The sequence below is a fragment of the Amia ocellicauda genome, chromosome 23 (genome assembly GCF_036373705.1).
Source record: "Amia ocellicauda isolate fAmiCal2 chromosome 23, fAmiCal2.hap1, whole genome shotgun sequence".
Classification (NCBI taxonomy): Eukaryota; Metazoa; Chordata; class Actinopteri; order Amiiformes; family Amiidae; genus Amia; species Amia ocellicauda.
The window spans coordinates 15,920,488-15,948,135 of NC_089872.1; the positions used below are offsets into that span (position 1 = coordinate 15,920,488).

A 27,648-nucleotide genomic window follows, 5' to 3' on the forward strand; every position below is an offset into this window, starting at 1 on the left:
TTCCTGTGTTGTGGACCAATACTCTATGGCTCAGCTGTCCAGTGACATTGAATGGTTAGCTTTGTCAGGTTAAAGAGACTACGTCTATGGGAAAGGGAAGGTTTATATTCCACATTTAGGAGCAGCCTACGACAAAGGTAAAAATAAAATGTAGACAACAAATATACTAATATAACGAGGGAAACCTAAAAAGGAACCAAACTTTTAAATTCATGAACTCTACAGTGGTGAAAAGAAGTCAACCTGAAATGTAAATGTATACAATATCACATTGCTACATTGCTACTGTGCCAAGGATAGCTCAATAATTGTAAAATGATTTGAGTGCCTCTGTTTGTGGTTGTTGTTGGGATACGCAATGTAAAACTACTAATGTCTGATAGATGTTTGTTGATAAGCAGTCCTCTAAGATAAAAAATAAAAATAAAAAATCACATGACATATTTGAATTCCTTTTTCTTCCAATGTTTTATGAAATCATTTTCTTATGTGAAATAAATAAAGCCAAAAGTGTAATTTGCATTAATGATCCTAGAAGTGAATGACTTGAAGAGAAGCAAAATAACAAAACCATTAAGAAAGCAATAAACTCCCCAAAATAAAGTATTGCACTTGAGTGCAAATGGCACATAATGCATTTTAAATTGTTCAAGTGTAGTTTGCTGCATTGCTTTGTGTTAAAAGGCAAATATATTGCATAAAACATGAAATAAATTGCTACAGCAAGTTTTTATTTTTTCTCTTTGTTGTCAGCATTGAATATTTTCTTGCAAATATGGTAGCTATCCAATGCTGGTTTCATCTTCAGTTACATTGAAAATCTGGGCACATTCTCTAAGGAAAATTATAAAAAGCTTTTAACTTTAAGTTTTTGTCCCTTCATTCTAAAGTATTAGTCACTACAAAAAAGTCTGAACTGTATTAGACCATATGTAAAACTCACAGCATAAAAATATTAAACTCTTTATAAGCACATTTAACTTCAACATGCATTGTTGTTGCTATCAAACAATGATCTAACTGTACTGAAGTCTGATTTAATTATAAACATACAGTACAAATGATATTTGCTTGCAGCATAGTAATTACACAGCCAGGCTTTGTTCTTGATAACTGTTTAGTTGTCACATTTATAATATTGTTTGGCAGAAAATGAAATAAAACACTATGGAGTGCCAATAGTTTTTCATACCTAATAGGAAGCAAGTCACACAAATTCAGCTGAGAAATTGCAAATTAAATATAATGCCTATAAAGTGTTTCCTGATTGTGAAAAACTGTACAGAGACTTAAACTAAAAAGGTATCTAGTCACTGCTGAGTAACACTGAGAGAGACGAATGAAAATGTGTTAAACATGATGAATGAGCAATCAGTGAAGTTAAGCTAGTTTTACAGAGGGGCAAAAACAGGATTGTTTAAACTATGGCATATTTCTGTCTACCCTAAGTTTCAAATTTGATTAAAAAAAAAAGGGAGTGTAGTATATAGGAAACCTGAATAACAGATAGAATACCTTATAGTTAAGATATTCATTTGTAATTCAAATGAATGTAGGAATATTTTTTTGTGCCTTCCACCAACACTGACGGCATTCAGAGGCATACCTCAGTCTAGTCAACAAGTCCAGGTCCAGATGTAGTTTCTATACATCATTACACTCATTAGGTGATCACATCAAAGACAGCAGTTTGTCAAGTTAATTTCTTATCCACAGAAGATTTTAATATCTCGGTACATTTAGGAATTAAGGCTATATGTGAAAGCCTTGAATCGTGCCAGCACCAAATTTGAAAATGCTTCTGTTTTCTTTGAGTTGAAACATATTAATTGTAAAGGTTATGTGTAAAGACCCTTGTAACATATTAAAACTTGCCTCTAAACATTTTTAGTGTTTTAAAATTATGCCTTAAAAAAGCCAGGGATTTGTGCCAGCTTCATCATTATCAGAAAATATCCTGTTAATCTCGATTAGTATCAAGCACACTAGCCCCTTAACATGTTTCTCGATCACATTAAAGTCTATTTGCCATTATAATTTGAAATCATAAGACATGGGGAAATTGTTACACTGCATTATTTTAACACACAAGATGCTATAGCAATCATGGTACGTTTAGAAATCATGGTTATTACATATGTTGTGCAGGTAATTCTGATTTTGGAATAACCAATACTTGAAACTGGACTCTAAAATGTATTCCTGTCCAAGAACACAGCAATGTTAGGGCTGCAGGGTGTACTTTGTGGAACTTTACACTTCATTAAACACTGAACTGTGTTCCCTAATAAACCAAAATTGCTCACCATAGAGCTGGATAGTTGCTCCAGACATTCATTAGCTTAATGAAAACAGGGCCCACTTTAGTAGAAGCCCAGTGGAGTTGCATTGTGAACAGTGTTCGACTGTAGTCAGTGGCCATCTGTTGTGAGGCTCACTGCCAGCTGCAGCTACATGCCAATATCCCTGTCAAACAAAGGCTGTAAAATCACATTAGTGGTAGTTAAAGTACACCCAGATACGCAGTCTGAACATTTCCAAACACTTCAAGGTGGTACTTTTAATTAACTTACATTACCTGTTCATTTCAGCAGACTGTGGCATGGCATGCTTTGATGGGGGCATCAGAAACATAGCTCAGGGGAAATACGCAGGTCAGCAATGTTGCACCAAATATCCAGAGTCATTCCACAACTTGTGTCCAACAGGGTCAGTGTATTAACTTGGACAGACAAACAGCTTCACCTGTTGCTTCTAGTGGACAACGTTTTAAACAGAACACTTGATATAATGGATACATGCATCTGTTAAATCTCACCTAAAAGTGTTGGAATACAGTGGCTAGAGACAGAGAATACCTGTGTGACAATTAATTTATGTAACTCGAGCAGTAATTCCCCTTCATAGAAAAGGAAAATGACAACAGGAGTGTGACTGGTGTGAAAGGAGTCCAAGGTTATTATTAATGGAAATGAAGGGGTTAGAACTAGAATCTGGAACTGGAACTTATTAGGAGGTAGACATTCCCCTCATATCTTCGAAAATAACGAAGCTTTGTATCATGTTTCCAGACTTTTCTCTGTTGGGTTGCAGGTATTTATGTTTCACGCCACTCCCTGTCTGCCATTCATCAGTTACACAGTTTTAACGAAGCACAAACGAAGACAGTGTAATAAGGCATTCTAACTGGAAAGACGCCTTCACTAGAAAAGAAGATAAATTGTGATTTTAAGCTCAGTTAAAATCATCCCAGGAAGGTTAGGCGAGGCGATCTTGTTTCAGAAGCCTGAAAACAAGCTATTTTTATATGCACTGACACATGCAAGCGGGGGCTACTACTGTAAATCTGCAATCAATTAAAATTCTTAATGAAGCAAGTAAAAGAAAAAAAATGAAATCATTAGAAAATGTGTCAACTGTAGGTGTTATATATTTATTTTTAGACACTGAGAAACTTAATTAAGTTCTGGCATTGACCTCAGGTTATTGCGAGGAGAGAAAAACAAAACTACAATGTATATAGAAACAGACAGCTGCATTTATATTCCCATGTGTTTGCTTTGGTACAGAAACAGTCATCCATATGTATCAAAGTAGAGCTGCAAATATATACCTAAACATGGCCACATGATCTGGAAATATGATCAGACTTTCCTTGAGGGTTTTGATAATATTTGATTTCATGCCACGCTCAAATTACCATACACAAAGCAAATTTGAAGTCGTACTGTTGCGTGTTAATGGCATGCTTGTTTTGGTCCTGTAAAGCATTAGGGTTTAGGGGCAACCTGTAATAAAAAATAAAAAAATAACCCACCAATGTCTATTTCAATATTAATAATACAATATTTCCTGAACTCATGCTAGTCTGCAGTACTTCTCAAATGTTACTTGGAGCCCCGGGGCAGGTAATTGATAGCACTTCATCTGGAAAATATTGCTTGATTTCCCAATGGAGGAGAACTCATTATTTTTTGCTTCTCTCTGGTATCTGACCTCCAGATCATTCTCTAGAACTTTATTAGCCTTTGCACATCTAGCATCTCCTCACAAACTCCTGTGTCATCCTTTGGTCTCCAGCAGTGATACATGACTGCCCAAGACACACTGTCACACAGCAACAGGGTTAATGGCAGGAGTGTAGTTATGTAACCCAAGGGAGAATCAACAAATTGAATTCGCTGAATAATGCAGAACAATGCACAATGAGTCGGGGGTGGGGGTGAGCCTGTCTGAGCATCTAATTCTTTAGGAAATATCAGTTTGCGGAAAGGTTTCAAGGAGTGAATGACTGTTTTTAAATGACAGCCTTGAATTATAGCAAATAGCATTTTTCTGAAGGCTTCCTGTACACTTCCTCAATCAAATGTAAAAATGATTTTAATTAATTTAGAATCAACCCACAGAGAAAACATGAAAAAACATTAAGATTATTTATTTATTAAATGTATTTTGTTCATTTATTTGCAGTTTAATTTTGTTGGAAAATTACTGGGGCCCCGAGGCAACTCGCTGAAGAGGTTACAAGAAGAGACGGGAGCAAAAATGTCCATTCTTGGAAAAGGATCAATGAGAGATAAAGACAAGGTATGATGACACTACTACTATGATATACTTGTTTGCTCATCAAATAATTTTACGTTTGTCTATCTTTTTACTTGTTATTTTTTTTATTATAGTTTTACAGGTTCAGTTGCTGATAATGTCCAAAACTGTATACTTTATTTTTAAAGAGTAATAAATGATGAGTTACAATTTAGGGTTCTTTAGAAAGGTTAATTTAACACCAGCATCATGGGATGTTCGATGAATAGCTGAAAGGTAGTGCTGAAGACACATGGAAATATATAATTTGCATGAATCTCTGCAATAACCGGCACCATTGAGGTTGTTTCCTTAATATCCCAGCACTACAAATTATCTCGTTACGTCATAAAGCCATATGAATGTAACTGGTCCATTGAACTTCATCAGGGATAAGAATCACTGACAACGTTTTACTGGAATGTAAGAAAATAGATTAACTTTTCCAAACATGGAAAGATGTGTATGCCAGAATTTTGTTCTCCAGTATGCAATTAAGGGGCAATTAGGGAGAAAAATGGGAGCTTCTTCGGTATAGCCCACGTTCGTCAAGAATTGAGCCTGACATTTAGGAATTCAGAATTAGGTGGAGCTCCAGCACTATTGAGTCCTATTTTTGGCATTATGTTTCCCTCAGTTTGCCGTGTTCACTTGAAAATGGCTTCACACAATACATGCATCTCATTCGCAGCAGAAGCGATTCATCCTGCTGACTTGGGCTCCCATGGGGGGCCTCCTTATCTGAGGCTTTGGGCAGGATCAGCATCCACAGAAAGAGCAGAGTCAAAGAAACAGGTGGCCCCTGGTAGTGTGAGGTATTACTGCATTGGACCGTTTTGTTTTGTTTTTTATTTTTACCTTTTTAATAGTTTTTTTATTTTGTCCAGTGCATTTTCAGTTATTTTCAATGTATTTGACTTTTATGTTGGTAGCAGTTTGCTTTAATCATGTTTGTTTTGTGCACTTGTTTATTTGAAGTTTAGTATTTTGTTTTCGTTAAATCACTAAGATTTTAAAAATTTTAGGTGATTTTAAGAATTGATTTAAAAAAAAATGTATCACAAGTATTAAAATTTGTTAGAATGTTTTTTTTTTATTGACATGTAAAATACTCACACCAATAAAATAGTATTACTGCACATCTCCGAATACTCCCAGTGTTGAATTACAGAGCTATTGTGAGCTAGGAGTGCATTAATGAACAGTCTTACTAGAAGCCAAGAACTTGTAGAACTGAAAGATTAAAGTTCCTTTGCACTTTTAAGGCGGTAGAAGCCGGATTAATGTAGCCCCATGGATGCTAACGGCTTTTTCACTCTATTACATCTGCAGATTTCTGCAACAGATCCACCTTGATGTTTTCACAGCTCTCCGTCTCACCCGTCTAGCCTCTAGGTAGTTCTCAAACTGTGTTTATGCGAGCTCACAACTCTGAATCGTTGTGAACATTTTTGCAGTCATGATTTTGAGGAATAGGATCTGTTAGCAGTATAAGTACTGTTCATCAACATCCTTACTGGTAAAATGTTGCCATGCCAGAGTCTATTCCTGTTTTACCAGCCTTTCACAAAGAGTTTTACAGGATAGAAGTTAAAGCCCTGAAAAGTTCTGAAATGTTTTTTTCACGATTAACCTCAGATGCCGTATCTTACTTTCACATTACTTCATTTATCAGTATATATAAGTATATATATATATATAACTTATAAGTTAATTTTGTGTGCATTGTAAATTGTAATCTAATTTAAATCTAAATCTAATTAAATCACAGTTATTGGTTTAAGAACATTCTAAGAAGTACTAAGGTATAATGTATTTTTACTGTTCTTTGAAATATTGATCATGTCTTTGGTTTTAGTCTGGTTGAAAAGTGTACCATCCATGTGTCTGGCATCTTTGCATTTACAAAATCAATATATCTGTAGAGGTAAAACTTAATCTTGGCAGGGTTTTGCATGTCTTCTATCACTTGTGGTTTCTCAATATCACTGTGTTTCAGTCTTTTGTGGTGTTTTATTATGAACTTCATGCCTGACATTTTGGCACCATTCCAAGCTTAAATATTTATTATTTTGGATTATTCTGGACTGCTCAATGCTTTTATATAATAAAGGTTCAAATTATTATTAATTGAATTATAGCAGACAAAACGTAAATAAATAAAATAAACAGGTAGAAACATACATACACTCACCTAAGGATTATTAGGAACACCATACTAATACTGTGTTTGACCCCCTTTCGCCTTCAGAACTGCCTTAATTCTACGTGGCATTGATTCAACAAGGTGCTGAAAGCATTCTTTAGAAATGTTGGCCCATATTGATAGGATAGCATCTTGCAGTTGATGGAGATTTGTGGGATGCACATCCAGGGCACGAAGCTCCCGTTCCACCACATCCCAAAGATGCTCTATTGGGTTGAGATCTGGTGACTGTGGGGGCCAGTTTAGTACAGTGAACTCATTGTCATGTTCAAGAAACCAATTAGAAATGATTCGACCTTTGTGACATGGTGCATTATCCTGCTGGAAGTAGCCATCAGAGGATGGGTACATGGTGGTCATAAAGGGATGGACATGGTCAGAAACAATGCTCAGGTAGGCCGTGGCATTTAAACGATGCCCAATTGGCACTAAGGGGCCTAAAGTGTGCCAAGAAAACATCCCCCACACCATTACACCACCACCACCAGCCTGCACAGTGATGGATCCATGTTCTCATTCTGTTTACGCCAAATTCTGACTCTACCATCTGAATGTCTCAACAGAAATCGAGACTCATCAGACCAGGCAACATTTTTCCAGTCTTCAACTGTCCAATTTTGGTGAGCTTGTGCAAATTGTAGCCTCTTTTTCCTATTTGTAGTGGAGATGAGTGGTACCCGGTGGGGTCTTCTGCTGTTGTTGCCCATCCGCCTCAAGGTTGTACATGTTGTGGCTTCACAAATGCTTTGCTGCATACCTTGGTTGTAACGAGTGGTTATTTCAGTCAAAGTTTCTCTTCTATCAGCTTGAATCAGTCGGCCCATTCTCCTCTGACCTCTAGCATCAACAAGGCATTTTCGCCCACAGGACTGCCGCATACTGGATGTTTTTCCCTTTTCACACCATTCTTTGTAAACCCTAGAAATGGTTGTGCGTGAAAATCCCAGTAACTGAGCAGATTGTGAAATACTCAGACCGGCCCGTCTGGCACCAACAACCATGCCACGCTCAAAATTGCTTAAATCACCTTTCTTTCCCATTCAGACATTCAGTTTGGAGTTCAGGAGATTGTCTTGACCAGGACCACACCCCTAAATGCATTGAAGCAACTGCCATGTGATTGGTTGGTTAGATAATTGCATTAATGAGAAATCGAACAGGTGTTCCTAATAATCCTTTAGGTGAGTGTATATGTTGTATTAAAATCTATAAACTGGACATTTTGAAAAACAACATTCTGTTCATTGGTTTCCGAGAACATTCTGCATAGGAAGCTTTTTCATTGTAAAGAAGATCAATTATTTATAGCGAAGGTCTTTCTGAAGCACTTTTCAAAGTTAGTGTTTTCACATGATTTTACCCGATGGATGCTATTCCTGAAGCTTTACAATCAGTATATTATGCCATTTGAAGTTTAATTATGTATCTGATTAAGTCTAAATATATTGTACTGTTCTTAACATTAGTGGGATATTTGGTTAATTTGATGTCTGTTTGCATCTACGAATGAAAATGTATGTACAGTCATTGACTACACATACAGATAGACATAAATGATATGCAATAGTCACTGATAGCACAAACTGAAGAAGGATCAGAGATATGTCTATAGATTATAAGAAAGAATTTTGTACCAGTATTTTAACATTTCCTTCCTGGAGCTTTCATCCCCAACCTGATTTATTGCAAAGTCTAACGATCTATCTAACCTGTTAATATGAAAACTATCGTAACCATGGGTTTCAAGGTAAAGCCATATTCAGATTTAGCCTAACCACAGCTGTTTTTACTGTCTGCTTTTGTCTCAACATGCACTGTCATTTGGGTATGATTTCCCTGAAAACAGTCAGTGAAAAAACAACAAAGTCGAATTGTCATTTAAATAAAAAAGTAAAAAAATACAATCTCCAGCATGTAGCAGTACTGAGATTGAACAACTTCAAACCCCTTTGAAATACACCCAGTAAGACAGCCCTGATTATAAAACAATAGTGCACTTTGCTTACAGATTGACATGAAAGGAAATTTAAAGCTTTCTAGCATGATGCAGAACAAATATCTCTCAGTTAAGCCATCTTCCTTGCAGGAAATGATGTGCTGGCAAGCTTTCAAATTATCTCTTCACATCTGTCCTTTTTATGTCACCAGCCAAATTTGCCATTCCTTCAAGGAGGTTTGCAGTATTTTGCCTTGGAGGGGAGTTCTCTCTTATGTTAGTGATCTTTAAAAATATATCCTGGTGCATGCATTGAGAGCTTTACAATTATATGACTCTTTGCAAAACATAAAGTCACTTAACATATAAGCTTCACAAACTGTTTGTGTGGAAAAAGGTCAATAGTTAATCTAATGCTTCTTACACTCTTTCATTGTGGTGAAACTCCGTTCACATCTGCTGTGAATCCTTTCTCTTGTAATAGCTCGGCTGAATAAAAGGCAATCAATCAAAGCTGAATATTACGCGTGTACAGGCAGTTCACATCAATGGCCTTGACCCTTTTACATGATGAGATACAAGTGACACACTAATGACCGTGCAAATGAGATGGCAACAATAGAAAGCATATTCCTGAGAGATCAAATGCAAGGAACAACACTGACTAAACTTGTTCTCAAGCATAAAGTTATCGGAACTTTTTCCACGTTTAAGTGGCTCTGTTTTTCTCTAAAAGACAGGATAAAAGTGTCTGTATCAAAAGTTTCATACTACATTTGAAGAACTACACAAGCAGTTTGTGTCATTTGTCTTGAGGGAAACGGATGCAGACAGAATTAAAGGAGAAACATTTACCATATTTTTAAGAAGCCCGTCTCCTCACAATGGCTGTCTCAGAGAGAATATTCTCCCAGGACTAAGAATGCATTTGCGAACATATTTCTGCTATGGCTGGGGATTGTCTGTCATTTACCCTTTAAACACAGATGAAATACAGCCGAGTTCTCAGTGCTCCTTTTGCTCCTGAAGTTTCCCGACTCCAAATACTCGATCTGTTAGCCCCACGGCATTCTACACTTCAGTGCTCTCGTACTTATCAGTGTATCACTACCTTATCTACACCTTCTGTCTGCCTCTAGGTATTTGTTGTTATGGCCACACAAACCTGTCCAATTGGGTATTATATTTCTTTCCCAAATACATGATCAACATATGCTGAAAGTTATTGCAGCAGAGTTTCCATGTGTCCGCATTATGTATCACAAACCCTTCTCTCAGTTCCGTCTTTGGCTCATTTTGGTAATCTTCAATCAACATTTGATGAACATCCATTTCAAATGTAATTGAGAATAACATAATGCCACGAGCTAATTCTGGGAGAGCAGTTATTCAAATTAAATAGTATAATTAGAAAACAAAGTGAAGATTTCTGTTTGAACCTAGTGTATGAGAGAGAAGCACGGCAAAGCAATAGCCCTTCTCATTGGAAACACCACCGCCAGGTACTTGGGCAAGAGACCCTGCGTTCATCAGTTCCTCTGCTTGGGTTTCCAGATTATTATTACCAAAGTGCCTCGTACTATTGAAGGGAACCAGGTACTTTCAAAGGTGATCTTAGGTCACTGTCATCACATGTTATAGTGAATTAAGTAGCATTTATTAATACTCAAGCATCCATGTATGTGTGGACTATGGACAGAGCTGCTGTTCAAGTTCTCTACACTAAAAGCTCTTCAGGGTCGGATTCGAGGGCATTGCCAGCGGTAATCAAAGTGGGGAAATCAACATAAGAAGGTAATACAGGCAGCTGTAATTACAGGCTTTCTGTAGAGCAGTTAGCAGTGACCTTCAGCAATCAGTAGACTTTATGAAGGTGACTATTAGCCTTAAGTGGGACAAGATGTCACTCAGAAGGTACAACAGATTACAGGCAACCAAAGCTTTCTGAGGAAGAGGTTCTCAGTTATATTCATCGAACATCCCATGATGCTGGACAAATGTAGATTTTGGAAATCTTTACACATTTACAGCTAAGGAAAGTCTGTAAACATGAATGCAAAGTACTTTTTTGTACCCCCTACTCATAAACTCTATGTTCTGTTCCTTTTAAATTACTAATACATTTGCAACTGAAGCCTAATATTTTTGGTGTGACATATTCTTGTCCACAGGAGGAAGAACTAAGGAAAAGCAGAGAGGCAAAGTATGCCCACTTGAGTAATGATCTTCACGTTTTAATTGAAGTTTTCGCTCCACCTGGAGAAGCATATTCCCGGATGAGTCATGCCTTGGAGGAGATCAAGAAATTCCTAGTTCCAGTAAGTGAAATTGGAGTATTTCTCCCACTTTAATTCTGAGTAAAGTAATTCTGTACTGTGTGGGGACTTTGGAGACCAACAGGCTAGCATGTATTAAACTGTGCCTTAAATCTAAAATTTCTGGTTTGTGTAATTTTATGGTTGACTTCTGGAAAACACTACTCAACACAGAAAAAAACAATCAAACTCTTAGTCCAGCCAAGCACTGCATAGTGAAGTAGATTCTCTTCCTGCACCTTCTGCTTATAAATATACAAGTTTGCTGCTCGTTTGAAACAATTTCAACAATTTATATTCCAAGACACATTTTTTGGTGCTCTACATTCTGCAGTGTTGCTTCTTGATATTAATAGAGCTGCAAATTTATTTTTTAATTAAGAAATACAGTATAGGATGATTTCCAGCAAGCCAGCAAGTCTTGAGGCCTAAAACAGTTAATTAATGTTAGTGCAAGCATGCTGAGTCCGGATTGCAAAGCATGTAAATATTAATGGAGCCTCGCAACAAGTTCCCTGCTCCCTCGGGTGGCTGTGTTATGCATGTTTCCTTGACTTAATTCTTGAATTTTCTCCGCTCACTTCCACAAGGTTTATCCTAGAGTCTCTGCTGAACTATCTGTTTCTGGAAAGCAGCCTGCAACGTCAGCAGTACTGAGCCGGCCATATTTACTGCCAGAGACATAATGTTACATTTTCCACTTGGCTCACTCTAGTGAATAGCACCAAATTGAAATGGAGAAACTCTGAATTAAAGATGCGTGGATCTGACTATATAGACTCCTATATTCAATTTCTGGAATATGTGCCACGCAGGAGTTAGTGTACTGTATCTTCCGCCAGAAAATGAGTGTGTCACAATTAAATCACTTTCCCCACGTGCAACACAGACTGCTGTTCATCTATTCTTCGTCTCAAAGACAGAAGGGTCTTATCCAGAGATTCACAGCTTTGGCTCACCAATAAGTAGGGAGAAAAAGGCACTATCAGCATCAACTGAATGAGAGAATCCACTCATGAGACCCTGTAGGAATATCTCAAGAGAGAGATCTGGGATTGTTTTACTTCACAACAGATTCTGGATATCACAACGCCAGCAAAAGCTCAGTGTGAGCCTAGGAGATTCATTTAGTGGGACAATATTTTGTTGTACCTATGAAGTCCTAAGATTAGTAATTAGGAGTTAGCATGCATGCATTCCTGATATTGTGAATAGTATTTGCACATATTATAACATTATAATACATACCTTAAAGTATTACAGAGTGACTCTTTCCACAGAAACTACGGCAGGTGTCACTGCACCAATGTCCTCTCTCTGGTCATAATGCACTATATCTATATGTTGAGACTTGTGCGCAGGACCCCCTAGAGCACCTGTGACACCTTCTTCTTGTAAAAAGAACAAGATCGCAATCACAGAGATTGGGCAGTGTCTGTGGATGTCTGTCCTTCGGATCAGTTTCTCCAACAGCTGAAACGTGGCAGTGAGTGACCCGTTCTCTTATTCCTTCCAACAGATTTTTCTAAAGAGCAGATGAACATTGCCACCAGCTGCAAAAGTCTATTAAAGCTAAGCATACAAGATGCTGCTGTGCCACAACGCCACTAGGCATCAGGAGAATAGTCATCCAGACCATATGCAAGATTACTAGCAGATGCTGCTGAATTTTCGTCATTAGTGCCAACTTTCAGAGAAGCGATTAGTGAAGGAACCGTCGGTTAATAATGATAAAAGTGCTGATACAGACAGATATGGAAATACTGCAAGTTTACACTTCATCTTTACGTGAGATTAATAAGTAACAGTATGTGTTACCTAAGAATCTTAATTTATTCAAATAGAGTGTTACCTGCTCTGAAAGACATATTTCCACCAAGAAATAATGTTTGACGTCTATCACCCATCTCGTGTTTTAAAGCACACTGATTCGTTTTAGTGTTTGGCAAGAGCACCTAACCGTATAGTGGGATAAGAGGACAATTTGTCGTCTGCTCTTGTCAGATAAGGTCCGAATCAGATAGAGCATTTACAATGGGATATCAAATTCAAGAAATGTAACTGAATATGACATGCATCCTTACAGTGACCTACTTGCATAACATACAGTCATTAACAAAACTTAGACATTACCTTGGTTAGCTGCAGTATACACTCACACACACACACACACACAAATGTACAAAACAGGTTATTTAGGTTATAAAAAATGTTATAAAAACTAGTAGAGCATATTTCAATGAAAAGAAAAAGGTAATGGCCAGAAATTACAAATGTCAGAAGAAAGCAAAAGATGAAGAATGTGGTTCTGTATTATATGCATATGAGCTATATACTATTAAATCACATGAATCATTCATTTACACAGAAATTATCCCATAATGTAAATTCCTAGTACTGGAAGATGATTTATGTTTGTCAAGCTGGGAACAGGCCTTCCTGTGCCTGTCTCATAAACTATAGGACCCATGCTATCTAATGATACCAGACAAACTCAAACCCAGCAGTATAAAACACATTACTGATCTGTCCCTTTAAAATAGCACAGGGTTACTATTGTGTAACTGCCCTGTTAGTGACACACAAACTCTTTTAGAAACCAGACTATATATTCCACTTCCAGGCACTCCACATTGGATTACCAGCTAACATTCCCTAGATGTGGAGTATATTTTATATGATGATAGATAGATAGATAGATAGATAGATAGATAGATAGATAGATAGATAGATAGATAGATAGATAGATAGATAGATGAAAAGAGAAAGTGGAAGCATCTTGGGGAGGCCTTAATCCAGCTGTGCATTGAGAAGATGGTGATGGTGATATTATATATATAATAGAAAAACAGTAAAATAAATTAAGCTGAATGGGGAAATAAATATTTTAAATATGCAGAGGGCCTTCATGAGAAAGAATCATAAATCATTAAAATTTTGTAATAAACTTATTCCTCAGACTCACCTCTAGGCTAATAGAATAAGCACATAGTGAATGTGGAATTCAAAGGTTTTAAAAATATAAGATGTAGGCTAACTCATGTTTTTATAAATGATAGCATTCTTCTCAGGTATATTTATTGGGATTGGTCATCATCTTCTGCTGAAACCAAATGTCTCCAGAGTGCTTCCAGAAGATTAAATATAGGCTAATTATTTCATATTCAACACACAAATTGCATATAATGTAAATTGTAATCATGTCACTTGTATTCAGTTTGCTGGATGGAGGCTTCTTCCATCTACCGAAATCCAAACCACCCTAAAGATGTGCTTTTTCCTATTGACAACCTAGCTGACTTTCTGATTTAATTCAGGTCTTGCTGAACATTTGAAGAGCAGACGTAAAGTGTAAACAAGGAGCCTTGATTTTATAACTTGTGAATGCAGTCGAAGAAATCAGGTCATATCTATACCAGTATAATTCTTCCTTTCAATTAAAATGGTAGATGCGTAATAGTTTCCCTGCAGGTATAACTGAATACTCAGTGTCCAATGAAAAGGTAACAGATTAATCCCTCCAAAAACAACAATCTCCACGTTTCATAGATCAGTGTGTGCATAATAAAGTATATAGACAATGTTAATCCGACAAGTGAAGAAGATTGACAATGATAGTCCAAGCCCTTAGTAACCAAAACAACCTGTTGTCTATAGTTATCCAGATTAGATGCATATTTATTTTAGATCTTAATTGGTTTCACCAGGCAGAGCAATGGTATCATGATTCAATTCAATAATTCCATCAATAACTCCACTGGATCTGTTAAGGTAACAGCAATTGATGCCTTCTAAACTACTTGAGCTTCAATTGCAACCGCATGGGTTCAATTCATTGATCCCACAAGAATTAGATTTCATAAGGTATGAAAACATTTTGCACCTCTGTACTCTCTGCAGCCGTTGGCTTGCTGTGACTATTGTATTGTGTTCTTTCCGTTTTGATTATTTAATTGCCATATGCCCCTTCAGAAATTTGCTGGCAGTTTATATTCAACTAAGATTCACGTCAAGTCTTATGAGAAATTAGTTCTGAAACCAAATGTCATACATTTTAAAAGTAAATGTGCTGACCAAGCAAGTGAGAGAATATCATTAGCAGCAGCTTTAAAGATTATTATTTGTTTAATGGGAATTTAAACACATCTCAGCAGACAGAATCTAACAGTGTGACCACACTTTATAAGTGTTGATTGATGTCATACTGTACTTATAAGCTGAGCTATTTTTACAGCAGTACAATACATTTGTTTAATTTCTGTATTTATATTCTATGCATCATGTGAAAAAAGTGTCCGATGTAAATATGGTAAGAAAATAAGATTTAAAAACACCTTATATTTTAAAAAAGGTTGAAAACATTTCCAGAACAAGTATTGCATTAGTGGTGTGACTTATAAATCATTCTGAGGGGCTGACTTGTCCTTCATATGGTCTCCAACCCCAGGCCTTGAGAATTCAAATTGCCATGTTTATATGTTGCTTCGATCATTGATAAAGAGCTTGTCACAGCTGATTATGTAACTGGGAGCTTGGCTGAAGTGAAAACCAGAAGGCACTGTTTTCATTTATCGAGTCATAAATAGAACAGCAAAATGCTAGAGCTCAGTATCATTTTAAAATATTTTGAATAATGTAAATGTTGCAACTTTTGAAAAATAACTTCTAGTTTTTGATCTGATCCCATAAGGCAGCCCCATATTCAAAACACCACCATCAGCTTTTTATGTTTGCTGTACTCTTCTGTTTTTGTTTAGTGCATCTTTGGGAAGGAAAAAAAAAAAAAAACAATTTCAGGTTGACCAGAAAGAATGAATGCAATTCACAGTAGAGGTGGTGTTAAATGAACCTGTGTACAGTATGAAGCAGTCAGGAGATTCGAAATGAGAAGTGATTCCCTACAGCTATCTGCTGACAATCTTACCCTGAATTATAGCAGTGGGCTGGCACACCAATTAATCGTATCTCGAGGTAAAAAACCATGACAGATGTGTGTTAATTTATTTTTATTTTGTACATTTCTTTTTGACTGGAGGCTTTGAATCTAGTTTCTAAGTCAATAATACATGTTGTATACTGACACATGATATTATACTCTATGGCCATACACTGATCACAGTATTAGCATACAGTTTTTACACATTTCAAAAAAGTGTCACAAAGCTGCTAGTGAGTGAATAACAAAGCTGGTGATATTTAAACTTGAAATTGATCCAATGTGTTTAGAAACCAAACTAGTAGGTCGAGCTTCAAATATATTACAACCTTATTTGCATTCAGTGGTATATAAGCTGATGTTAGCATTTTAGATCAGCATATTATTTACACAACATTTTGCCTGTAGTCAACAGAACTTGTTTAAACCCTTGGTCTTCAGCTTTTTTTGTACATTTATTGTTCCCGTCAACATTTCAGTGAAACCGCATGTCTTTGAACACTCCTAGAATACTGCCTTTTGATCATTTAAGCTACCGGTGGATAGTAGTATGCCTCTTTTTCAAACACTCTGTCAGGATTTGTATAAAAAAGTAGTGTAGTAGGCTAGTACAGCAAAACTTCATTATTTCCAATTAAGGGCCCTGCCAAAGTGTCAGTCTCTCCACAAGTACCTGCTCCAAGCCATGTAAAGCCACGGGGGGATGGTATTTATTCTGTTTTATTTTCTTCATGCAGTACTGAAACTTTCATTAAGCTGCTTTTAGAATAGATCCTTTTAAAAACACTAAATTGTGAGATTCTGAACTGCCTCTGGCTTCTCATTTGCATTTAATGGAAGTCCTACATCTATGGAAAAGAAGCAAAAAAATGAAATTATAAAATCTACTCCAAACCAAATTCATCAATAAATATTATTAAAATAGTTTTTCACTGGCCAAATGTTGTAAGTTTACTGAGCCCCAGTAGGTATTTAATATAAAGTATGGATATTATAGCCTCTCAGCACATTATACTTGGGCTTTAGAGTGCCTGAATTACTAAATTGTGTTTGTTGCACATGGGTGCGTTTTGAATTAAACTAAAATTGGTTCTGTCAAGCATCCAAGAATTCTCCATAACTTTTTAACTGGACTACTTCTTTGAAAAAAACATACAAAAAAAACAAGAAAAACATTTATGCATTTAATTTTATTGCTGGTGTACTAATAAGGGTTTACAGACCTCATTTTGGGGAGGGTGAAGTAACTAAGGCAAACACTAGTTATGCTGCTGATATGGGGGCTATTTTATATAATGAGCTTGTTATACTGGCGTCATCCACTTGGGTATGGAAAAATGTAGAGATCCAGTGCCAGCCTGTTATAGGAGTGTGTTTATCTGTTGTTGATACCTGTAGAAGAGGAATTATGCCTGAGATAATGGCTTTAGCCTGGGTTCCAACCACAAGAGCCAACTGACATCAGCAGTTTGAGTCACACCTCGCCAAATGCTGCCAAAGTTGGCTACAGTGGAAATGTTGGGACTACACTCCAGGGATTGTTTTTGTTTTTTGAGTCACTTATTATTTTTTATTACAGCCACCAGTATTCAAGGCTGAGTATAATATAATTCATAAATGATCAATAAACCTTTATAATACATGATGTATAATTTATAAAGAAATATTGAAACAAAATAGTGTTGGGAGCTGCCAAAACACTATTTTGTTTCAAAACTGTATTATCAAATCAAATCTTATAAAGGTTTATTGATCATTTGTAAATGTAATTATTAATGGTTCCTAACTGTTTTATGAACTACAGTGAGGGAAAAAAGTATTTGATCCCCTGCTGATTTTGTACGTTTGCCCACTGACAAAGAAATGATCAGTCTATAATTTTAATGGTAGGTGTATTTTAACAGTGAGAGACAGAATAACAACAACAAAAATCCAGAAAAACGCATTTAAAAAAAGTTATACATTGATTTGCATGTTAATTAGGGAAATAAGTATTTGATTCCCTATCAATCAGCAAGATTTCTGTGGTGTGCAAAATAACTGTCAGTCTCCCTCGGTCTGGGGCTCCATGCAAGATCTCACCTCGTGGAGTTTCAATGATCATGAGAACGGTGAGGAATCAGCCCAGAACTACACGGGAGGATCTTGTTAATGATCTCAAGGCAGCTGGGACCATAGTCACCAAGAAAACAATTGGTAACACACTACGCCGTGAAGGACTGAAATCCTGCAGCGCCCGCAAGGTCCCCCTGCTCAAGAAAGCACATGTACAGGCCCGTCTGAAGTTTGCCAACATCTGAATGATTCAGAGGAGAACTGGGTGAAAGTGTTGTGGTCAGATGAGACCAAAATCGAGCTCTTTGGCATCAATTCAACTCGCCGTGTTTGGAGGAGGAGGAATGACCCCAAGAACACCATCCCCATCGTCAAACATGGAGGTGGAAACATTATGCTTTGGGGGTGTTTTTCTGCTAAGGGGACAGGACAACTGCACCGCATCAAAGGGACGATGGACGGGGCCATGTACCGTCAAATCTTGGGTGAGAACCTCCTTCCCTCAGCCAGGGCATTGAAAATGGGTCGTGGATGGGTATTCCAGCATGACAATGACCCAAAACACACAGCCAAGGCAACAAAGGAGTGGCTCAAGAAGAAGCACATTAAGGTCCTGGAGTGGCCTAGCCAGTCTCCAGACCTTAATCCCATAGAAAATCTGTGGAGGGAGCTGAAGGTTCGAGTTGCCAAACGTCAGCCTCGAAACCTTAATGACTTGGAGAGGATCTGCAAAGAGGAGTGGGACAAAATCCCTCCTGAGGTGTGCAAACCTGGTGGCCAACTACAAGAAACGTCTGACCTCTGTGATTGCCAACAAGGGTTTTGCCACCAAGTACTAAGTCGAAGGGATCAAATACTTATTTCCCTCATTAACATGCAAATCAATTTATAACTTTTTTGAAATGCGTTTTTCTGGATTGATATGTTGTTATTCTGTCTCTCACTGTTAAAATACACCTACCATTAAAATTATAGACTGATCATTTCTTTGTCAGTGGGCAAACGTACAAAATCAGCAGGGGATCAAATACTTTTTTCCTTCACTGTATTTACCAATCGTTTATTAATATCAATGTAATATAGTGATACCAAAAATCAGTTACACATTAAAGCATGTGATGTTCAATAAGCTAAAACATGTTTAAAGAGAGATCAGAAACAGCTAACAGATACAAAAAGCTATTGAAGACCTTTTCTTATATTTGCCAGATATTACTTCAGATTATCCAGTGTTTAAATTCTAAGTAGTTGTACCTTGTCCTGATAATTAAAATACCCAGTGGGAGTGATTATCTGCCTAGTCTTTTAGATTGTATATTTATGTATTCATTGACTGCAGTGGAGGCATATTCAAATTTCTATTCCTGAAACTGCTGCATAAACGAGGAGGGGGGGATATTTAAAACATAGAGCTAATCATAATATTTAATCTGCAAATAAATTGGATTGAGTACTCTTTACTCTGTAATACTGGGGCATTCAAAACATTTTAATTAGTTGCTGATCTACAAGTCTACCTCAACTTCACTTATAAACCACATTGAAATGTAACATAATAGATCGAGGTGTTTAATAAATGCCACTGCACTAAGGTATCTCTGAATTAGACGGCTTGGGTCGCCTTGCTGTAATTTTCTTGGCTTCATTAAAACGCCGGTGGGACTTGAGTTGTATTACGTTCTCTATGTACAAATTCAGTTGTATACCAAGGAAGACTAATAAAGACACAACTTGCCCTTTTACAGAAATACATATAAAATGTTTCTGCCGTTTAAACGTTTTGCGGCATTTGAAATTGTATGTGATAATCAGCAGGCTATATACGATATTATGATTATGTCTTCAGAAAAATGTAGATGTTACTAATATAATGAAATATAATATGCAGCGATTTATAGTGTACGGTGTCCATATTAGGAGCATTATTTTTCAAGTGTAAGTTGTCCATTTTCCCTTGGTTTAACGGTTTGTTTGGATTGCCAAATTATCTGCATAGGTGATTCCGCGTGTCGTACGGAACACCTCTTTGCACCAAGGAATCACACTAGCATCCCTTACTTACTGAAGATTATCTAACACTTAGTTTAAGACATTAGACAATAAATCTTATATAGTAAGAGATGATCAAATCATTTTTGGTCAACCGTAACTTATTACGAATAACACATCAATACTCAAATCAACAGACAAATGACTCCAAATACAAATGACTGATACCCGATACTTGATGATGACTGACTCAAAATACTATGATACCGTCTTGATTTACACAACAGCTGACTCCAAATACCAAGATAGACGCAAAGAATGACAAACTGGTAACTGGTCGCAAAACTAATTATCTGTTTCTCATACTTATTTATTTGTTTGTTCCAAAAGGACTATAACGATGAAATCCGTCAAGAACAGTTGAGGGAGCTTTCATTTCTCAATGGGTCCGAAGACTCCAGCAGAGGGAGGAGTACTCGTGGGCGGGGCATTCGATTGGCACCTACGGCAACAGCAAGGTATGTCACTGCTTGGTATATGAATCTAGGATTATTTATTTTCTCTGTGCAAAAAAAAACTCACAGGGCCTTAGGTATTTCAAGTAATTGCCTTATTGGCATGGCTTTCAGATCTTCGATTTGACCAGGTTAACATATGGCAAGCAGCAATGTCCCTTTAGGTCCCACAACACCATAAAAAACAGAAAAAGCTCTTAAATCATTTGCAGGAAATATACATATGACCTATGACCTAACCCTAGCTCTATGTGGTGGTGATTTGTGTCATTCTGGGTACAGAGCCCATGCACTCTTGGCTACAGTACTAATTTTCAACTCAAACCCCAAAAAGTCACTCCATTCACTTCTGATCTAAAAGTGTACAAACAAATCTTCCTTTCCAGATGGATTGATTCTTTAACGTGGCATCGTACATCCAAATCTTGTTTTGTGTACATAATGCAATCTTCATCACTTTTGAACCCGAGAGACGAGAGTATTTTTAGCTTCTATTGGCACAGCATTCTGAGCTCTGTGAAGCATATGGATATAATAACGTGGGAAATGCACCGATCATTCCTCCATCAGGTTTTGAAAATAAAAGATTACAACACAAAGTGTGCACTGGAGTAGACGTTACAGTAACAGCACTCCCCTTTGATAGCAGTAAGAACATTTTGATTTTTGGAAGGAAGAGCCAGACTATAAAATCTCTTGTCAAAAAAAGTCCCTCAAAAGCAATTTGGATTACTTTAGATGTACAGATTGACAACTGGCTGAGATTAATTTACAACCTTTGATTCCTCTCCTAAATATGTGTAAAATATGCACCAGTAAAAGTGGATTTTGTAATAACCACTTAAATTCACAGCAGGGTTTTGTAAACAAGTACAGACAGCTGTTTAAATATGTATATTATTCATCTATGGATTAGTGTCTCTATGAAAACCATCCAGTGTTTTCTCAAGAATGGTTTTAGCTTTCAGCTCTATACAGGGTGTAAGTGTCTTTTATTATGTTAATAGGATTGCAAGATTTTATAGAATATGTGAATGTACCAATTGTGGTTCCTACCTAAGTGATGCATTTATCACAACATTTCATGACTATGATGGGGTTTCAAAGAGACTGTCGAGAGATTCACTTTTACAGTTGTGAAAAACAAACAAAAACATCTTTGGAGATGGTTTGGGCTCAATTAGTCTTGTCTGCTTTCAAAGTCATTCCTAGTCAACTCAGGTCATAGTGTCATGATGTCATATGAGTTCTTGAGTCGATAGGCACTGCCTGTTTGTGTAGAAATGTAACACTCGCATCACTCAGTGTTTTCCCAAAGTTTAACCGCTATATTTTTTCAGGGGACGTGGCGGAGCTGCCCCTGCACCTCCTCCTGGCAGGGGGACGGCAGCACCCAGAGGAGGCCCTGTCACCCGAGCATCATTACCTGTCCCACCATCTGCCCGAGGTGTGCCGGCACCGAGGGCACGGGGCGCCCCAGGGGCCCCAGGATACAGAGCACCCCTGCCACCAGCGACACATGACTCATATGACGACTATGTAAGTTACCCACCTTCAGGGAAATTTGAATCAAATGTTACAGGATCTAGTCACACCTCAAGAAAACCTGTTTGTATATTTTTGTATACCCTTCATGGTTATAAAAGTGGGACTTTAAAGAGAAGCCTGATTCCCAGGATTTTTTCTGGAACATTAGATTCGGTTTAAGCGTATCTACTTCTGTTCATTATTATAATTGATCAAAACAACATTATTCATAATATTTCAAAAGTGACAGAGTCGTGACAGAAGGCTTGTTCTTTCCTGGATTCATTTTGTACATTTCTTTGAAATTCTTGAAACACCTTCCACTTCACCTTCAATGGTAAATCCACACTACATAACAAGAAAACATAAACAACTCCACATTCTGAATGTATTCAGTTATTGTATAATAATTGTATGCTTCCATAACATTTGCATAATGGCACACAGCCCAAATGTCCCAAATCATACTTCTTAGTCATCTTTTTTGGCTGAGGAGAATGCATCAGACGGCCAATTTGGGATGTTGACAGTGTGCTGTAAATGCACATATTTTGGAGCAGACAATTATAATACATTTGGAACAGCGAGATAGGATAATTTACGTTATCATTTTTATGTAGTGCAGATTCACCCTTTACATCAAAATGTCAACAAAATGGCAAAATGTCAGTATAGCCTGGATTGATAGATTTCCGATACAGGATTGAAAACGCTTAATTTCCTTCTTTCCTGTTGTTTAGGATGTGTTTACTTGCTAGCAGTTTCCCTAAGTGGTTGATTTACAATAAACATATTTAGAAAAAGGTTGTGATTTTCAATCATGTAAATAACCATTTTTATATGTCGGTTTGAAGAAAGTTATTTAAATATGGGTTCAGTAAATATATGTCCAACATTTAAGCCTTAACTAATTGCGAAGGTTAATTTTAGTTTGAAAACAAAAACACTCATTTGTTCGTGTGTCTGCATTAAAAGCAGGATTCAAAGACTATTTATTCAGTAAGATCTCAAAAGCTACTATACATGAAACCAGATGTTTTTTATAATCCATTTATAGGCAGGTTTAGTTTTGAAACTAATTTCACATTTTGGTTTCACAATTTTAAAATATGTTTTAATACCTGTATTTCAAGATTTTTTAAATGTGTTTTATTTGAAAGTCCAGTTTTGAAAAAAAAAAAAAAAACAGATTCAGCTGAATATTTAATCAGGAAAAGCTGTGGTTGTTGGTCCATTCAGGGCACTTCAGGACTATTAAGTGCTCACCGAGGTTAAAGTCTGATGCATTTCAGCCAAGTATAAAGCGCAACATCCTCCGCAATGAATTTCCGTAGGGGTTTGCTCTATGCAAAGCCCTTCTCCGCACTTTCAATTGCAGATTGGGCTGTCTGCATGGGGAAATAGAGGAGTGAAGTCTCATTACTGAACAAAATTGAGTTCTGATGAAGAGCGGGTACCTTTCCGGAGAGAAGGGAGAGCAAAAAGCTGTTAATTTGTCTTTCCTCTGAGGGGGCCTCTGGGTGCCAGGGGATTATGGAACTTCAGCAAACTTGGGTTTTGACTTTTTTTTTTTTTTTTTTTTTTAACCACAACTCCCTTTTAGGATTTCACTTTCTCCTCTTATGCGTTACAAATGTGCTTGCAAAGCTCTCAGTGTAATATGTCTACAATTTTTGTAGTCATTTTCATATACAAGGGACAACATTAAATATTCTACGATAAAATAAACTGGAATCATTGCATCAACTTCAATTCTTAAAAACAGGAACAACTTTTTTACTCATAAAGATATACATGTCTGGGATGCAATGAAAGATATTTCCTATGAAGACATACTGAGCACACGGCTGCTGTATCTGCTGTAATTCTCTTATGGTACCATGGGACATCTCTCTTATCGCTTCAATGGATATTCCCACAAGCAATACTTAATACAGCAGAATCACTGCAAACGAAATAATGTTTACATAGTTGAGATGTGAAGTACATGTGCAAAAGCCATTGATCCACAGAGTACTCTGAGGCTGGGTGAAATAAAAAAACAAGAGAGAGGTCTATTCTTATTGCATGGGAAGGTCTGGAAGTCTCTTGTCTAGAGGCCACTGTGTCTCGTCCAGTGTTAATAAAAAAACAATGCTCAATTTAAACCATTAGGGCACCTTTTTTGGGCTAAAATCTGTACTGAATGATCTGATTCCAGGTTGTGTTGTACTTCAGGTCAATCCTGAAACTCACATTGCTGTCATGGGTATTACACTCCTATATACAACGCTTAACTTTGTAAATAAATAAATACTACAATTAAATAAGGATAGATTACGAAATAGGAGAGAAAAGGACGTAGTTCAAACAAGCTCTGTGCACAGATTTAAAATTGCTTAATTCTATCAAAGCAAATAGTGTGAATTTTGGCAAATATAGTCTCAATCACTCCAGAATGTATATATATATATATATACACACACACACCCACACACATATATATATATATATATACACATACATACATATATATATATATATATATATATATATATATATATATATATATATATACATACATATATAAGAGTTGTAGAACCCATTTTGTGTACTTTATGACCAACAAGAAGACCTAGATCCATCACAGTTATGTCAAATGTCACCATGGAAATTGCAAGAGAATTTGGAGGAAGAAGTGAAATAGATCTGTCAAGAAACAAGAGAGCTTATGAGGAAAATAGATTTAAAAAACAGTTGAGACCCCTAATCAAACATTAATTACATTGAGCTGTGCAAGGAAACAGATTACTGAAGTACATTTTAACAACAACCTAATTAAAGAAACCATTTAAAATAATGGGCGCATCAAAACTGCAAAACAACACCTCCGAATAGGAAATAATAAAATCGTTGTCCTGAAAAATGAAGCCGGCACAACAATCAAAAACAGAGATGCAATTATCAGAAGAGTATAAGAATTATACAAAAACCTATACAATAGTAATGACACCAGTAAAGAAGAAGAGGTCTCAATGAACATAAGCGAAATACCAGATGTGATTCCAGAAGAAGTAGGCTATACCATACAGCACCTGGATACAGTCTCTCCAAGACTTTTGACATCATTGAAAGAGTGAAAATGTTAAAATGGCAATGGGCTGGACACACTGCAAAAAGAATAGATCAAAGACAGACAAAGGAAGCTATTGAATGGATACCATGAGCTGAAAAAAGACCACATAAAAGATGGGAAGGTAAAATCACAAACTTTGCAGGTGAGACATGGAAAAGAGAAGCTGTAGATCAAAGCAAGTGGAAACATCTTGGGGAGGCCTTCATCCATTTTGCTGTTATTGCCCTTGTACCAGCTCCTTGTTTTTGATGTCTGATCCTCCCAGATGACTTGAATGATAAATGTAAGGCAATAATGGTATTTTACATAATCTGTAGTGAGGCATACAAAAACAAATCATTTCAAACAACATTTTCGTGATTGATTTGAGGGATCTGAACAACCTTCTTGAAATGTTATTTAATTAAGCTACAGCAGAAGGTGCTAGTTTTTCTGATGGTTTATCATGACAAAAAGATACTCTGAATCTTACGTCAAAGAGAATATTTCTAAACATAATTATCTTCAAGTTAAACATGCCTGTTCATGTAAAAAATACTATTTTGAATTGTATGGCTTTCATTTCTCGTAATAGGACATAGACCAACTGAAACATTGCTACACCAATGAATAACAATTTACAAACATGTAGGCCTACCCTTAATGTGTTTATTAAAACACAATAGTTGTAGAAATGTGACTATTAAATAAACAGTGACTGGGTACAAATGAATACATTTTCATTTCACAGGTAAATCAAAGTTTTGATTTAGCCTAGGACTAGGATACCTTGTTCATTTTTCTATATTATGTAATTAAGTTATCAGATTGTAAGTACAATGTATTCTATTTAAATGTGGATGTTTAAATGTGAGTGTTTGTTGCCTAATGGTTCCACTTAAGCTATTTTATATGTAACAGTTTGGTAAATACACAAATCGGTATCAAGACATTTAAGAACTTGTCAAGGACAGGAAATAATTAGGAGCTTTTCTAAGAACAGTTATGCTTTTAGCAGTTAAAGATAGTAAAAGGATGTCACAAAAAAAATGCCCTTCAGCAGCTGATTATGACAATTGCAAGATTTTCCTTCATTGTCAGGGAATGAAAGATTACATTTCTGTTACACATGAACCGTGCACTTGTATCTTTCTTGACTCCTGTAGTAAGAGTATTTATACTCCAAGATCTACTGCATAATCAGAAACAGTATTTTTCTATGACTAGTTTTAAGAATCACATTTCCAACTACTGTAATTGCTTTTTAACTATAAGCTTGGTTACATTCCTAAGGTTACCATTCTGGGGTTAACTAATTATGGAAATGTGATTCAAGATCTCTCCATGCAGAACTCTCAGTTTAATAAAATAGATGTAAGACATACAATTCTCTCAAGTTGAGTAATACTATGGTATATAAAAATACCAGTGTGCAGTTTTAAAACTGTTGTAAAACATTGCTATAATAATGATGTGGCCATAATAATTAATATATATATCCAATATATATATATATATATATATATATTGGAAATTGAGATTCTGAAAAAGCCCAGCATGGTATGAATTGTTCTAACAATGCAGTACAATGCAACTCAAGAGACAGGTGGTAGTCATTTGTTAGAGGAAAATAAAGCTGACAGCATTGTTCTGCAGCCCTGTGTATTCTTGTTTTCCTTTCAACTGAGCATTAAATGACTAATAATTAATATAATAATGCACCTAATCAGATCGTTTTAATTATTATATAAATTAACCCGTGTTGGGACTTCCCAACTGACTCACACTGAACAAAGTCTGGAGCACAGGCTGGGTAGTATGGCCCACCTATCACTCAGGTTTCTCCAAGGGCTGGTGCCCAGGTGGTCCGGAGCTGGGTGGGCTCAAAGCCAGCCAGGGTGTTCTCGGCTACCCATGGAAATGCAAACTATGTTGCTTGTTGTCTGATGCCTGTGAGCCTACAATATTGCCATCGAGAGCTGTATTAATCTTCCCAATACTCTAGCTCAGCCGAATGCACTTTGGACTTGCAGTGAAAAAAGCAGTCAGATATTGCTTTTGTCCTGGTTTAAATGATTTGCTGAAACAATGTCTACACATACAGAATATTCTCCCTTCTCACTTATACATACTACTACAATACAAAAAGTAAGTAGTATTATATCTCACTATATTTTAAGCTATATACTAAGCTATATAATATCTTCAGAAAACATGCATGGTAAAATGCTTTTGCTTTATTATTATTATTATTATTATTATTGATTTGGTAGACGTCTTCATCCAAGGCAATGTTAAAAAAATTCTACAGCATATATGTCATCCTTTCCAAGTGTGACTTCAATTAAATCATTATTTTTGTATAGTTCTACTCTATAGTATATATTATTCTCAGTGTATCAGCCAGAACCCTTTGTATTTCAGATAGAATAATACATAAGAAAGACAGGCACAGATGCTATTATTCTTATTGAAATCTTGAATATTGTAG

The 27,648-nt window shown here is 36.5% G+C and overlaps 2 protein-coding genes across 3 annotated transcripts in view; one reads left to right on the forward strand and one right to left on the reverse strand.

The window, feature by feature from the left end:
- The window catches only part of LOC136719153 (isoaspartyl peptidase/L-asparaginase), a 145,984-nt gene that overhangs the window by 66,532 nt on the left and 51,804 nt on the right, over nt 1-27,648 (reverse strand). The window lies entirely within an intron of this gene.
- The window catches only part of khdrbs2 (KH domain containing, RNA binding, signal transduction associated 2), a 66,413-nt gene that overhangs the window by 25,647 nt on the left and 13,118 nt on the right, over nt 1-27,648 (forward strand). The window contains exons 3-6 of the mRNA XM_066697045.1: nt 4,471-4,587; nt 10,898-11,044; nt 20,412-20,539; nt 21,877-22,075. Of these exons, the coding sequence (XP_066553142.1) occupies nt 4,471-4,587; nt 10,898-11,044; nt 20,412-20,539; nt 21,877-22,075 (591 nt within the window). The remainder of the gene's footprint in view (nt 1-4,470; nt 4,588-10,897; nt 11,045-20,411; nt 20,540-21,876; nt 22,076-27,648) is intronic.